A 16136-nucleotide genomic window follows, 5' to 3' on the forward strand; every position below is an offset into this window, starting at 1 on the left:
GACTTTCCTTCATGTTTGGCAGGACAAACAATTCACTCACATTACTGTTTGTCTGCTGACCCCCTCCTCCCCCTTCAACATCCTGGAATTGTCTCAGCAGCATTAGTCGTCTTAAAAATGAAAGTCGACCTGATTCACAGCCCATCGACTGTCACCTATTACTATTGTAGGAGAAATCACGCTTCCAGCCATAAAAGCAACTACATGGCTAGTCACATGAGTTGTTTAGGGTGTACTTAAAGGGGTCATATGATGTTGCTAAAAAGAACATTATTTGGTGTATTTGGTGTAATGAAATGTTTATGAGTGGGTGGCGTTATGCAAATCTTCCCACATCATGACGTAGACATGTGGGGGCGTGTTAGAACGAGCCGTTTTAGGTAGGCGTGGTTGACTCTTAACTTTTATAAAAAATTTCTCTTTGGATTTGAGACTTTAGTCTTTGCAACTTTACAGATCTTCTTTATGCACCAAGAGCTTGTAACACTCCAAAGAGAAAGGAAAAATTGCAATCGCATCATATGACCCCTTTAAGCTGTTAGTATTGGTGTGACTGGGGTGATATTGTGAGTTCAGTGAGGATAAGATAAATATCCTGCATATCCTGTGTCAACTTGATCCTGGAACCAGATCACTCGCAGTCGGGTGGAAAACTGGGAATGAGGGATTCAAAAGTCGTGACAGTTTATTTGAGTTAGGAAGGTCAAGAATCAAAGAGCAGGACAAAGCTTTGTTTTTGACTGTTAGGTCAGTGGAAGAAGAACAGGAAACATTTTGCACGTGTCAAGTGGAAGAAGCACCAGCTGACGCCTCAAATCATCCTCCTATTACAACACTTTTTCAAGTGCACTTGTTACAGCATGTCATCCAGGTTTAAATTTAGCTCAAATATTGCCGAATAGAGCTAAAGATCAGTTTTTGGTTGGATGGTTCCAAATGATAAGTGTTCAGCGGGCCGCAGTATGAAAGAAAATCTAATGGGGTCCGTGGGTTCTTTATGAGACAGCTGTTTTTTTGTTAGCTTAATAGCACACATTTCCTCTTAGTGTGCTGTTCTGTATCGAAAAAAGGAAGTTCTGACACAAAGCTAAGTGCTTCAGTGTGCTTCCAGGGCAATCAGCTAAAGGAAGTGGGCCGCGCTGTCACATGGGTCATTGCCTGAGAACTTCTCACAGCCCAGGCTCTGAGCTCCGGTCCTATTCTCAGTACTGAGGCTTCATACTGGCTCCCGGCCCAATGTTTCCAACCTTTAGCTATGAGAAGAGATGAGGGAATATTTTGGTTGCGTTTAGAATGGAATACTATTTGACTGCATTTAAAAAAAAAATAAAGAATGAACAAATATTTAAATAAAGTTAATATGTTTTAATATAATATAAAACATTAAAATATATACTTTTTATATTTTTATATTAAAATATAATTGAATATAAATTACCTTTTTTTGTGATATTTAATTAATATATTTATATATATATATAATGAGTATGAGTGTATATATATTTATTCGTATTTCAATATTATATCATATTATGTTATATGAATATTTTTCAGCAGTCCAATTAAATAATTTAAGCAACAGGGTTCCCATGAGGAATCTGGAAAAGTCAGGGAATTTTTGTAATTTCCAGACCTAAAGAAGATAATCTTTATAGTTCATAGGCACGAATATACATTTTTCTAATTAAAATCAGTTGTAAAATATTTCATCAGCTAAAACTTGGTGTCTTCTGAGTTCAGTCTCTATAAAACGATAAAAAAAAAAAATGTAACCAGTAATTACGTAGGACTGGAACCATTAAAATTAGTCTTTCAGAAGGTGAGAGAACTATTATTATTCAGGTTAATTTGCCACACACATAAAGTATCATTGCCTTATGGGATACTGTGTCTCACATCATGTGCTGTGGTGGAATACTGCACATTTTGTCAATTGGTAATAGTTTCATGCATACGGAATATTAGATTGTGCACAGTATGCATATTGCATACTACTAACTTCCAAAAATAGTGTTTAGTATGCCATTCCAAACTCATTCCAATACTCTTGTGTGTGCTTTGAGCGGCTGGGGAATAAGAGCAGACCCAGAAGTCTTGGCTGCTGATCAGGAATTCATGAAGAAAAGCCCAGCAGGGCTGAGAGGTCTCGGAGCTCAGAGAAAGAAGAAAACGGCAGGAGGAGGGAATGATGATGACCAAAGTCCTTTTACTTCCATCTTGATAAATGTGACACTTGCATGGAAGTCGAACATTTTGAAGCATGACTCTTATTAGGACAAAATCAAATGGATTACACCCAGATGTCTTCAAACACGTCCTTTACTGTAGAGCAGTAAATGATAGATTGCTGACCCGTGCGGACTCTCATTAAATAGCAGCGTTAAGCAGGCCATGAGAGCGTCACAATCCATCCCAGACTAATTGATAATCTGCTAGTCTAGACACTAGACAAACAGACACACTAAATGCATTATGAGCATGTGATTGATTAATAGCAGGTACAGACTTTGTAATAACTTCCCCTCTCTCTCTCTCTCTCTGTTCACATCCACAGAGCGACAGACTATCCAGGTATGTATCCCAAAAAACACTTAAGAGCAGCTAAATATGCATGTCTTCATGCTTATTATGAGAACCCAAATGAATAATATAAGTAACCCTCATTTTTCCCCCTCAGGAATGACCCTGTTTCTACTAGCACTTCCTCCCTCGACCGTTATGAGTCTTTGAGTAGCCGTGGCATTGGGGAGAGCCGGCGGCCGTACTCTCGCTTCGAAAGAGACGACACCACTGATTATAAGAAGGTACAAACTTTGCACTGTATGATTACGCCCTGTAAAATAGTGGTTTCCTTATAGTTGAGTGTTTACCCAACATGCTCTTTCCGCTTGCAGCTTTGTGAGCAGATTTTAGCTGAAAACGAGAAGTTGAAAGCTCAGTTACGTGATACAGAACTGGAGCTGGCAAACCTGAAACTGCAGCTGGAGAAAGCCACGCAGGTGAGATCCTGTCCAGGATTCGTTTTCTGAGAGACTCCTTGTGAACTCTATGATGGAAAGTTTGCCCATATATCATCTTGCACTCGAAGAGACACCAAGACAAAAAACACAACGACAATTCATTCTTCAACGTTAAAATTAATCGCGATAATTGTAGTACTCTCACACTGCTTTGTTGCATCAGACAGGGTTGTCACTGTCATGGAAAACCTAGAAATATGAGTGAATTTTAAAATTTGATTTCCAGTAGGGCTGGGCGATAAATCGATAACGATAATTATCGCACGATATAGATTTCCTCGATAAACGATAACAAGAGTTCGATAAATGTTTGATATAATGCGGCAAAGGCGGAACGAAAGAGCGCTAGTCATTTGAAGCACGCCAATCGGAGCGTTTATCCGCTCGGATCAAACTGCGGAAAAAAACCCCCCAACAATTCATTCTTCAATGTTAAAATTAATCGTGATAATTGTAGTACTCTCACACTGCTTTGTTGCATCAGACAGGGTTGTCACTGTCATGGAAAACCTAGAAATATGAGTGAATTTTAAAATTTGATTTCCAGTAGGGCTGGGCGATAAATCGATAACGATAATTATCGCACGGTATAGATTTCCTCGATAAATGATAACAAGAGTTCGATAAATGTTTGATATAATGCGGCAAAGGCGGAACGAAAGAGCGCCACTCGGAGCATTTATCCGCTCAGATCAAAGTTCAAACAGCGGCACGGCGTGAGCTTCACTAGAGCAGATGAGATGAGTCTCGCTCACGCGACACTGAACAGCGCTGTGAGATCCAGTGTGAAGCGCTTGAATTCAGCGAGGAACACAACTCTGTTTACAGCCAGATGAAACAGCGCTGACAAACAGCAGAAACACTGTGCGCAACGATACAGTCAGAAGACTTTTTATTAATCTACAAATCGCCATCATTTACCATGGATTTACTGTAGTAGCACTAACTGCACCATGGTATTGTGTCAGAAATGTTGGTATTCGTGTCGAATTTTATTATATTATTAATGTAGACATGTATTAAATATATTGAAGGAGGGGTAATGGAATATAATTACAGTATTTTTTTGTGATTAAACTATAGCGTTTATGCATTTATAAATGTATTTAGACTACTGTTTCTCATAAATACCAACAAGCCATACTAATTTTTTACCATGGTATTGAGGTGCTATATTTGTGGTTTTAACTGTGATTATCATGATCTAAATGTATGTTATGAAAGACCAATGGTTAAAAAAACACCTTAAATACCTTAAATAGTCAGAATAATTACATTTCACCATATAAAAATGAGATTGCTAACATTTTTTACAGATATTACTGATTTTGATAATGAACATAAATCTACATCTGCATCCTAACTCAAGCTACTATCAAATGTGTATTTCTAAGAGACAAAAAAATGTTAATTAAATGTTAATTAAAATGTAATTAATATTATCAGGCAACACAAACTTGTTTCTTGATTTGAAACAATATTACTCATTATTAGAACATGCAGAACTAAGACATTTTTTTCTATTAAGATATTTATTTTGTTAATGAAAAATGACTGGAGAAGTGTAAAGAATTCAAAAACGAAGTGTTTGTCATGTTCCGACCATAAAGAATAGTTGAAAACCACAATTAACCATCTGTTTTTTTACAACTTTCACATTAGAGCAAAAATCTGCCTTTAAACTTTTAAACATTTATCGTGACAATTATCGATATCGACTGATATGAAAAAAAAATATCGAGATAATTTTTTGGCCATATCGCCCAGCCCTAATTTCCAGGCTGGGAAAAGAAAGAATAGAAATGAATATAGAATAGAATAAAATTAAATTAAATCAGCAGCTTTGTAATTTTTTTTCCTTATTTCCCTAAAAACTTACCCTATTGTGGGTTCCAATTTTAATACCGTCGCATTGTGTTGTTGAATCGGTCTTGGAAAACCTAGAAATATCTTAAAATGTGAATTTTAAGTTCAGCCTGGGAAGAGAAAGACTAGAAATAGCTAGAATCAGTCAATCAAATTAATAAATTAATCCAAATAAATCCAAATACATCCAACCAATATGATTTCTAGGCCAGAAAAAGAAAGCCCCTGAGCTCATCCATTGTGTTGTTTGTGTTACAGAGGCAGGAGCGCTTTGCTGATCGATCACAGCTAGAGATGGAGAAAAGGGTAAAAACAACTGTTACTTGAATTTGTTGTCTCGTGAAACATTTCTGTTGAGTTTTAATGTATCGAATCCTCGTTCACCATCCAAGTTAATGTGCCATGGCAGTAGATAAGCAGATGTACTTCACACTAATGCAATGATGGGGCATTCAGTCCATAAAGGAGCCTTTATGGATAAAGCCCCATATCAGCACATCTCAACTCAAATGCTGAGATGTTTACAACCTGATCCAGATAAATGCTGAATTCTGGCCTCCATCGACCTAATGGTTTGTAACTGTTCCACACTGGTTTATGTCTGAAGGTTGCAGGCAGGTGTCAGGCTCAGCTGGGTGCTTTGGGTAACGTTTAACCTGAATTTAAAGTGTTTACAGCTCTGCTAGTGGCTGAATCACATGCCTCTCACAGCCCCGGGGGGTTGGAACCAAACCCCGTCAGCCAATCACGATCCCTCTTTCACTCTTTTTCTTGAAATCACTAAAGCGGCACACCTTTCCAGACTTGAAAAGAATAATGTATCATGTGAGATAGAGAGTATGGTGTGGTTTCTCTTTCAAACATCGTATCTGCATGTGTGTGGGACATCATCTTTGTGTGAAAATCATTCGAAAACTTGTATTTGCTCTTTTGGTTCCCGTTACATCCATTTAGAGTATTTACGTAGTTTATATGTATATTAGTTATTTGCATTATTCCTTAAATTATGCACTAATTTTGTCTGTTGTTGAAACGTAGTACACATGCCTATATACTGTACATATACTGAACTTTTTTTTTAACTACTAATTTTAAATAAATGTAAAAAAATGTATTTTTTTCAGAAGCACACACATTATATTTATAGTATTGTATTTGTATGATTTATATTTTATTATATAATTTTTTTTACTAATAAAATAAAATAATAATTATTTAACCATTTTCAAATAGTTATTATTACTTTAATTACACTGTACAGTTAACTTGATGTGCTCAGACCAGGTGTGAGCTTGAACAAACCGGACTATATTTCTAGCTCTTGATCTGCTTCACTAAGCAGTGTGTGGTTTCCTTCACTTTGTTCACGTCTTTCTCTGTTTTGACGTTGATTCACCTGATGCATCCATGATTCTGTGTGTGTGTGTATCTTTCTTTGTTTGCAGTGATGGTGAATCATGCAGATGTTTGTGTTTTATGGCCATGTGAGCTAACTTGTCAGTATGTGTGTCTGCAGGAAAGAAGAGCTCTAGAAAGGAAGATCTCTGAGATGGAGGAGGAACTAAAGGTACTTTTTGTTTGTGTTTTTAAACTGTGTGTGTGTGTGTGTGTGTGTTGTGTGCATCACCAATAAAAACAAAAATGAAAAACTTTGCATGTTGATCCATTTTTTGTATCATGTGTTTGTATGTGTCTATATGGCTAAGTATGCTAGCATATAGATTACCTCAGTTATAACAGCCATGGACTAAAAGCTACAAAACTTTGCCCCCTTTTGGTTTTGTTGGGTCTTTAAGGCTCGTATATAAGACTGCGTTTTTGTTGTTGTTATATTATATCTGCTTCATAGTGAGTGTGAAAAAGCCCAGTTTACCCATTTCAGCCATATTGTTATATTGTACATTCTTTTAAATCTCTTTTCTGACATGAATATCTTATGACAAGTTGGCTCTTTTTCTGATGTGTGATATACTTTTTTAAACGTTTTTGTGGTGACTACAAAGAAGTTAATGTTAAAAGACGTGTGCGTGTGTGTGTGTGTGTGTGTGTGTGTGTGTGTGTGTGTGTGTGTGTGTGTGTGTGTGTGGAAGGTTAGCAAGATTTATAATTTTTTGAGGTTATGCAAGACAATTTCTCTAGCCTTTGGTTTGCATGTTTTAATCTTTCTGCGACATGATGGATTGTTGTATTTCAGTATTATGGTGTTCACCACTGAATTCACCCTATTTCTTAAGAGAGTATGTGTGTATTTGTGTGCATGTGAATCTATACATGAAACTACATTGAGGACTAAAACTGATATATACATTTTTATAATTTATTTATTTGTTTATTTATTTCTTTTAATTAGTATTTTACTTTTTGGTTAGTCTAGCAGTATTTCCCAACCTTTTTGACTCCAAGGGCCCCCTATTGTCAAAGACAATATTTGAAGGTCCCCCAAGATATTTCTGGTACTTGTTATAATGACAAAGCTGCTCGTTAAATTAAAAAAAAAAAAAATGTATACTGAAACTACTGGTAATATATTAAAATTCCATGATTCTATAACTTTCCATAACTGTTATTCAGGGTTTACTTCTTGTATTTATTTATTTTTTAATTGCCAATGAAATTGCTAGTTATTTGTGGTTACAGGTTTTTTGTATTATTGTTATTTTGTACTCACACATAGCAATTTCTACCTGATAAAAAATGTTAGAGCTTGAAATAACTAGACAAATTCTATTTTTTTTATTTTTTTTTAAATCCATGACATTTTAGAAATTTCCATTCAGGTCTAGAAATCACACTTTTAAAATTCTCAGTTCTTAAGGGAACAGATTAAAATCAGAAATGATGTCAGCTAATGTCTTGATTTTTAGCTGTTTTAGCTTTTCAAGATTTAAAATTTTTGTTTTATTTTATATAATTTTAAACCATCTTAATGTCCACTTGGAAGTGTGCTTAAGCCGCCAGTTGGCCACGACTCCCTAAAAAAAATAGATGTCTATTAAATGTCCCCATTTATAGCTAAGTGAATGTGTGTGCGTTTTCCTTTTCAATTTCTTTGAATTATTTTTGAGATCCCATACTTTTTTTTTCCTTCAGTGATCTATCGTTCCCTTTAATAGTTTACGTTATCACATTATTCCTTTTTTGCATTTTTTTTGTCTGATGTCTATCATCTTCTCCTCTATCGTTCTTTCTCTTTCTCTGTCTCTCGTAGAATCTTCCTCAGGTAAAGCAGGTGCAGTCTCTGCGTCAGTATAACGAGCGTTTGCAGGCAGAGAACAGGGCGCTGGCCCGCGTGCTCTCCAAAATCTCACAGGGCTGCAGCCACCTTCCCGCCGCAGACCTGTAGACCCGCCCCCACCTCCCCTTACACCCCTCCTCATGCTCCATTCAGCTCCGCCCACACCCATATAAAGGCAGGTGCCAGCCTGTGTCTGAGCTGATACTCCGCCTCCCTTTTTGGTTTTTTTTTTTTTTGTGGAAAACACAGTACAGTTATCGCTAAAAATGGCTACAAAAATACTGTACATTTTATGTATTTTAGAAATTACTGATATTTTGCACATTTATCATTAAAACAGTACATAAAATAAGTCTGCTGGATTTTTTTACGAATGACATTATACAAAAGGCATGTTTCTTTCATTAAATTAATATTAATTCAAAATTAAAACTAATAATTTTTACCCAGATTTTTATGAATGATGCTTACAAATGACATCTATAAAATTCTACTTTCATTTAGAATAAAATATTTACCTTTTATTTTTACAAATGACATATTACAAATTGTCAGTACTAAATATTTATATTTTTGAAACTTTTTTTTTTAGTAATAAATTGTACTGTTTTTTTTTTTTTCCCCAGCTTGTTTTAACTTTTTTGGGTCCTCCCCCTCGAATGTGTTGCTGTGAAGTGCAGTTCCTTTTGGATGACTCCAGCATCTTGCATGAGGTGCTTGACTGGTTTTTGTGAAATCAAATATAGTTTCTCGGCTTTTTTTTAATTTTGGAGACCCCCACCCATCCCCCCAGTCCCAGATTTTTTTGGTTCTGGAGCTGAACTTCTATTTATGCCCTGCCTGAGCATAATCTGGATTGCATGGCTTCTGGAAACTCATGCATTTTAATCCACAGATTGTCGCTGGCAAACGCTTAAATTACATTGGAGCTTTTCTAGCATAATCTAGCTGATTGTATACAGAATGAAACGCATTTTTGGGATGCTTATCTGTTTGCCGATAGGCCTCAAACACAGTATATTATTACTTTTGTTGTCTAGGTTTTTAAGTTGTTTCTTTTACTCAGTTCTGTTTTGTGACTTACTTTAACACTGTTTTTATGGACTCTTTTTAATGCATTTTTCCAGTCTACAACTGCAGTACTCAAACTGTAAACCACTCTCTTGGGAAGTATCATTGCATCGTTAAAATGTAATTGTCAGTGGCGAGTTTATCACAAGGAAGTTGTTTCTTTGCGTTCCTGCAAAATATCTAAAGTTCTTCACTGGCACACGATTTTTTGCCTTTCTTCTTAGAAATATTTCACCCAAAAATGAATGTTCTGTCATCGTTTACTCACCCCCATAAGTGTTATAAACTTGGATGACTTTCTTTTGTGGAAGTTAGGTAGCAAAAAATGTACCGTTAAGCTTACTAGGACTGTAAAACTTCATATTGAGGAAAAAAAGGCACCATGAAAGTGTATGACTCTTGCTCTGTTTTAGGACCTGTGAGGTTACACAATGGCTTTTTGTGCTTTTCTTTAGCTTGACTTCCTTTAGTTGTTCACAAATAGAAAGAAAGTCACACAGGTTTGGATCTATATGAGAATGAATAAACGATGATGACTTTTTCATTTATGGTTGGACTATTACTTCAGCTAGTTGCTCCCAACAGATCCTTTTTCATAGCTGCTTCTTCCTTTTTTCGTAAACATGTTTGATTGTATTTACAAAACTCCGTTTCCAGTTAGTCCAATTAGTAGAGTAGTTTTCCTGACTTCTATCCGTCTGTGCAGTGTTGTACGGTCGATGAGGCCAGTGGTGGTGAAATCTCAGCTACAGATCTCAGCTTCAACACTGTAACCTGAAGACTGAAGCAGGTCGGGTATCGAGTAGCACTCAGTGTTGTGGTTTATACAGACACTTGTGTTCCAGCCCCTTTATTTATTCCGTCCAGTCGAGGACACACAAAGGGACTCTGTGTGTACAGAGAGAGAGAGGACCGAGAGAGGCCCGAGTGCTGTCCTCCTCTTTACCCTCCATCTGAGAGTGCATGGCTACGGTTTCCCATTGATCTGCAGTGTGCCTGTGTGGATCGACGGTGCCTTTTCTACCGAAATGGTGCTGGTTCTGGTGATGAGGAATCTGCTAACTGAGAAACGGGTATATATACAGTATGTATACAGTATGTATGTATATATATATATATACAGTATGTATGTATGTATGTATATATATACACAGTATATATATGCATGTAAATTATCAAATGTAAAATAAAAAATACATATATAATTGCTGCATATAAATGTACATCAAATGTAGAATTAAATCTATATAGAATTAAAACTTGATACTATTAAATTATAATTGTAGTCATTGTTATTAAATGAAAATGTAAATGTCAATAAATATTGACAAAAATGAATACTCATTTTAATTTGTTTTTCTATTTTTTGTAAGTATACTTTTGGGTAATTAGTGTAAAACTGGGGGGAAAGTTTTTTTTTTACCTTTTACATCAAGCATTTTGAGTCTGCAGTGAATGTTTGGTTGGGAAAAAAATATTAAAAAGATAATTTTAAGTAATTTCAGAGCAAATATAAAATTGAGATGTGTATCAAATATAATCAGAAGAATGAAAAATATTGAGAGAATTATCGCCTGCCCAGCGATTAGACATTATCGTGCTATTTATTATTGGTTCTAGTCCAGCAGTTTTCAGGAGACATTCCCGAGCCGTTTCTTCCCCTATCCCAGAACCGCCATCTTTCTGATTCCAGATCAGACACCATCACCATGTCGGTTAAAAGGGGGGGTTGTGTTGAATAGGAAGTGCAACAATCAACAAACATCAGTATCTAGAGCCACGCCAGCAACACAAGCACTCGTCCTTGTCTGTTAATCTAACCCGTCCCTCTCCTGTTCTCTCTTCCAGACGCTACCAGACTTGAAAGCAGACAACCAGAGGCTAAAGGACGAGAATGGAGCGCTGATCCGAGTCATAAGCAAGCTTTCCAAATAGAAAAGACCCTCTCCACAACCTCCGGCAGTAACGGTATTGCACATCTAGATATTAATACGAGACAATGGCGACAAGAAGGCTCCGTCTCCCCCTCCGTTTCTCAGTCCTCGGCTTTCCCTCGCTTCCACCGCCTCACCGCTCACACAGAACCACTGCGTTTACAGAACTAAGGAAAAGCGTTAGGCGAGAGAATGGCATTGAACACTTTGCGGGCGGGGAAAGCCTCGAAAAACTATTGAACCAATAAGCCTTAGTTGTACATACGTCACTTGCATCAGATTTCTCTTGGCTGTCACAGAACACCTGATTTTATTTGTGCCACACTTTTTTGTGATCTCCTTCTTTTTTTTTTGGCTGTTGTTGTTTTTTTGCTCCGCTCTTTAATCTTCCTTCCTGTATAGATGTGTTATGCAATGTGCAGCTCTCTCCTTCCATGTCCTCTTCCTGTCCTCCCGAATCACGCCCCCTTCCCAAATCGTGCTAGAAGTCTCGTCCTCAGAGGCACTGTCTCTCAACAGAAGACTTCCCAGCATTCCACAATGATGAGGAATCTGCTAACTGAGAAACGGGCCATTTCAAACCCAAATGATGCCGCAACAATTTTGACATTTCATTTATTTAGCAAATTATAGCAATTATTATATTATTTTATTTTGCTATTGCTATAATTGCACATATAAAACGTGACATGACAGTATGAACGCATTAAAACGGAATTTATTCCAATGGTCCTATTGAGTGAATCAGTTCAGCTCTGACTAACACATGGGATTTTTCATGTATTAAAGCTTAAAAAAAATTATATTTAACTATATATATATATATATATATATATATATATATATGTGTGTGTGTGTGTGTGTGTGTGTTTTTTGCTCTGTAAATCATGCTTGAGTTTCAAAATCTGAAACAAATAAAATCCAATGTATTCACTAATGTTGCAATGATTTATTATTATTATACAATTATTTAATATCGAATTATATTTAATATCTATAATCTCTTTATATTAAAAGGTAAGAATTGTTTATATTGATTATACTCATTTTTTTATATTATGCTATATTACACATACACATTTTATATATTTGAATATATATACTAATGTTAAAATTATTATTAGAAATGTAATTATTTACTGAATACCTGTGTTACACAAACTATTACAAAGTGGAAGAATTTTTTATATATTACACTATTATATCATATTTGTTATATTATCTGTAAAGCAAAATTGAGTTTTAAAATCTGCTATGTAAATCAAAATGTATTTACTACTGTTATTATTACTACTACAAATGTAATTAGTTATTGAATGTCTGTGTCTTTTGTTGACACTGCATTTATTTTAAATCTGAATCAAACATTCCGATGCATCCGGATGCTGGAACATGCAATGTGCAGCTCTCTCCTTCCATGTCCTCTTCCTGTCCTCATCAGTCACGCCCCCTTCCCAAATCGTGCTAGAAGTCTCGTCCTCAGAGGCACTGTCTCTCAACAGAAGACTTCCCAGCATTCCACAATGTTGGCGCACGCTCCGCACACTTCCTCCGCGAGAGAGACGACGGACCCCTGACTTTACCGATTCGGCGGACCTCGTGGAATCGAAGCTTTCACTTATGTGCAATATATGCATTTCTTTCTATACAAATGCTTTAAGAATGTTCACTCTTTCACCACTTTCGTGGCTCACCCCGGTTTCCTTCCTCTCCCCCCCGACTTACTTTGAGTTTGTAATGTAGTCGTTGGTTTATATCTTGTACTCCTCACGTTGTTTTAGCAGGTACTGAGTGAAGTTGTATATACCTGTATGTATCGTTTGAGACCAGCACATGGCATGCGTTTATGGTTCCCTGTCTGTTACTATTGAAATCTACCAACTCCAGAGGACAAAGTGTGTTTTAACGATTTCCTCCTCCTTTTATATAGTTGGAAAAGACATTGAATAACAATAGAGCCGCCCTCTTCAAAGAGGGACGGCTGCACTTCTAAAGTGCATTTTTTTTTCCCCTCCTCAGTTTTAAAAGTGTTCACAGTAATTGTGAGATAATAATGTAATTGCTTCACTACATTTCACACATTTTATTCAGTATCTTTGGAAGAGTGCTGTTCATTTTTTTTCCCCTCCCTTTTCCAGTTTGTTCTTTTTTTTTTTTTTTTTTAAGCTGTAGTATTAGCCAAGGTGTTGTCACTAAAAAGAAGATCCTAGATATCGCTAACCCAGTCCTTTTTACAATGTCTACATGCACTGTCAATGCCATGTCAGGAGTCTTGCTGTCCGGTTTAGCGAACTTTTGCCAGCGTGTCAGATGAAGTCCATGCATCAGAAACACGTTTTATGCATTTCAGTGGCCTTTTACTTAAATACTGTAGTCGGAAAAAAATGTCGCTGTAGTTGGACTGTCAGCTGTCTCCTCTTTGGTTTAGGTTTTTAATTTGTTGGTTTTTTTTTTTCTTTTTCCTTTTTAAATTTCCCATCATCTTGTAAAATAGATGTGTGGCTTCATCCGTGCAAGCTGTGCTGTGACTACCAACCACTGAGAGTTAATTAAAATAAACTTGTACATTGTAAAAATCTCTCTGCTTTTGCGTCCTATTTATTTATTTTTTCAATTCAACTGTTGTCAGATTATCATGCTGTTAAATGTAATAAACTCAACCTGTTGAGATCCAGTGCCCATTCTTATATAAATAAATACATGCATACATGCAAGTACTTTTCATGAGTTTTCAGGGATTGAAAAAGGATTATATTGTTGCTTTGACCAATAAATAATAGTATTAATAATAATAAATAAATAAAATGAATTTAAATTGATTTTCTAGATATGAATTTAGGAATGATCTTTGAATATAGTCCAAGTTTTACAGGGATCTTACACTTTTGTTCACAATATTTTTTTTTATGATAGTGAAAAAAAAATAGTAAATTCTGCTTTTGGTCAAATTAAATGCTGCTGTTTTGAAATGGTAAAACTCAAAGAACTGAATCCACAGCAGCTTCAGCACCACTAGATGGCGCCCGCCTGAGCTCAGCACTATCAGCTCCAATCAACTCTCAACCTGGCATGCTTTTGGTAACAGGAAAAGCAGGAAAAGTGTTTCTTGAGTATTGTGAGTTTTTTTCCCCCTCCTGATCTAACATAAGGCTTGCATTTCTCTATGTGAACTCTCAAAGTATGTTTTGTTTGGTTTTTCCTCTGGGGCTTGAAGTTACCAAATGTCCACAGACAAATCCAGATAAAACATCTCGAATTAAAGGGATAGTTCACCCAAAAATGACAGTTTTTAAAAAAAATCATTTTTGCATGAAACTATATGAGGGTGTGTAAATGGTGATATCGTTTTCATTTTTGTTTGAATTGTCACTTTGTTTATTTTAGCATTTCTCACAGAACCACAAGTGCAAAGTCCTTTCCAGACTGCATTGATACATGTGTTTGGCAGCGAATGCTGCATGTTCTCATTGTGGCATGAAGAGCTCAAATAATGCAATAATACACTCTAAAAAATGCTGGGTTAAATACATACATACATACATTGGGTTGTTTTGACCCAGCGGTTGGGTTAAATGTTTAACCCAACTTTCTGGGCAGTAACCCAACAGCTGGGTCAAAACAACCCAATTGCTGGGTTTGTCCCTATTTTACCCAGCACTGGGTTGTATTTAACCCAGCATTTTTTAGGGTGTACTTTGAGGATAAGAGGCTGTATGGGCAGTAATTGCACATAGTCATGCAATGGGACTTTTCCTCTTTCTTCGTATATTTTTCCATTTAAGTCTTGCGGAGACCCCTTCATTCTTCTGGTTCTATCTCAAAGCTTACTTGACAAAAATGAATGTGGAAAAGATCAGTTGGAGTGTTTCCCGGTTTAAAAGCAGGAAACTTACAAGAATCCAAGGCAATTATAGAAACAAATAGATTCCGTGCTTTCATTTTTTTTGGTGATTTGCACCAGCAGGCCGACCTGGATCAGTTGAAGCAGTGTATGCGTCATGTCACATTTTATGCTTACACTTGAGTTATGTGATTAAACGATTCATATGCAAGCACACCAGGTTGTGGAAAAGGTAAATTGTGAGCATTTTATTGCTTGGTGGAATTCACAAAGGATAAACTGATGCATCAAAAGTTGCTGAATGAAGTTCAGCTGGTATAGTCAAGTGAAATAAAGAATAGCTATAATGAAGATAATCATCATGAATCACCCATTAGTGCTGTGTGTTCTAATATTAAGGAAAGTAGTACTGTCTGTCAAATGCATAGTGCCATAATCTTACTATTTCTTTGTATTACTTTGATTGGACTACCAAAAGTTCAGAATTTAAAGAATTTTAGAATTTAAAGAAAGCTCAGATGATGTTTTTCTGTTTCTAGTTTATTTTCTTTTGTTTGACAGAAGACTTTTTGTGTACATATTTTTTTCTTTTGCTTCAGTTTTTTTTCTTGAGCACAGAAAGCTTTTTTTCTTGCTTGAGTTCAAGTCATTTTGATTCTGAGAGGATTTTCTTTTTCCTCTAAATGCTAGTTCATATTGGACTAAAACCTGATTTTGCTCACACAGGGTATTTAAACATTTTGTACTTTTTTTTTTTTTTTTTTAGATTTTTTCCCCCTCACCTTGTTACACTTGTGGTGTTCCCAGTCAAAACTGATGACAAAATAATGCTCTTTTCATTCGTTCAAAATCCAAAACCTCTGCTAATTAAAAGTCAAGTAGTTTACAAATAGATTAAATCAAAGATTTGGTGATATAGCATAATGAGAGATTTACAAGCAGTTTTTAAAAGGCTGGTCATTTTTGACCTGGAGCACCAAATTAGTATTTTCACCACAGCACAAGGGTTGATACACATCTGTATAACTATATATATATATATATATATATATATATATGTATGTGTGTATGTATGTATGTATGTATGTATGTATGCATGTATGTATATATATATATATGTATGTGTATATGTATGTATGTATATATATATGTATGTATGTATCTGTATG

The 16136-nt window shown here is 35.9% G+C and overlaps 1 protein-coding gene across 1 annotated transcript in view; it reads left to right on the top strand.

The window, feature by feature from the left end:
- Nucleotides 1-11613, top strand: part of LOC107680011 (protein phosphatase 1 regulatory subunit 12A-like) — an 85114-nt gene extending 73501 nt beyond the window's left edge. Inside the window, exons 19-24 of the mRNA XM_016475754.1 lie at nucleotides 2555-2571; nucleotides 2678-2804; nucleotides 2895-2999; nucleotides 5145-5192; nucleotides 6403-6453; nucleotides 11041-11613. Of these exons, the coding sequence (XP_016331240.1) occupies nucleotides 2555-2571; nucleotides 2678-2804; nucleotides 2895-2999; nucleotides 5145-5192; nucleotides 6403-6453; nucleotides 11041-11127 (435 nt within the window). The 3' untranslated portion in view covers nucleotides 11128-11613. The remainder of the gene's footprint in view (nucleotides 1-2554; nucleotides 2572-2677; nucleotides 2805-2894; nucleotides 3000-5144; nucleotides 5193-6402; nucleotides 6454-11040) is intronic.
- The last annotated feature ends 4523 nt before the right edge of the window (nucleotides 11614-16136 follow it).

This window comes from Sinocyclocheilus anshuiensis, unplaced genomic scaffold (assembly GCF_001515605.1).
Source record: "Sinocyclocheilus anshuiensis isolate Anshui unplaced genomic scaffold, SAMN03320099.WGS_v1.1 scaffold200, whole genome shotgun sequence".
Classification (NCBI taxonomy): Eukaryota; Metazoa; Chordata; class Actinopteri; order Cypriniformes; family Cyprinidae; genus Sinocyclocheilus; species Sinocyclocheilus anshuiensis.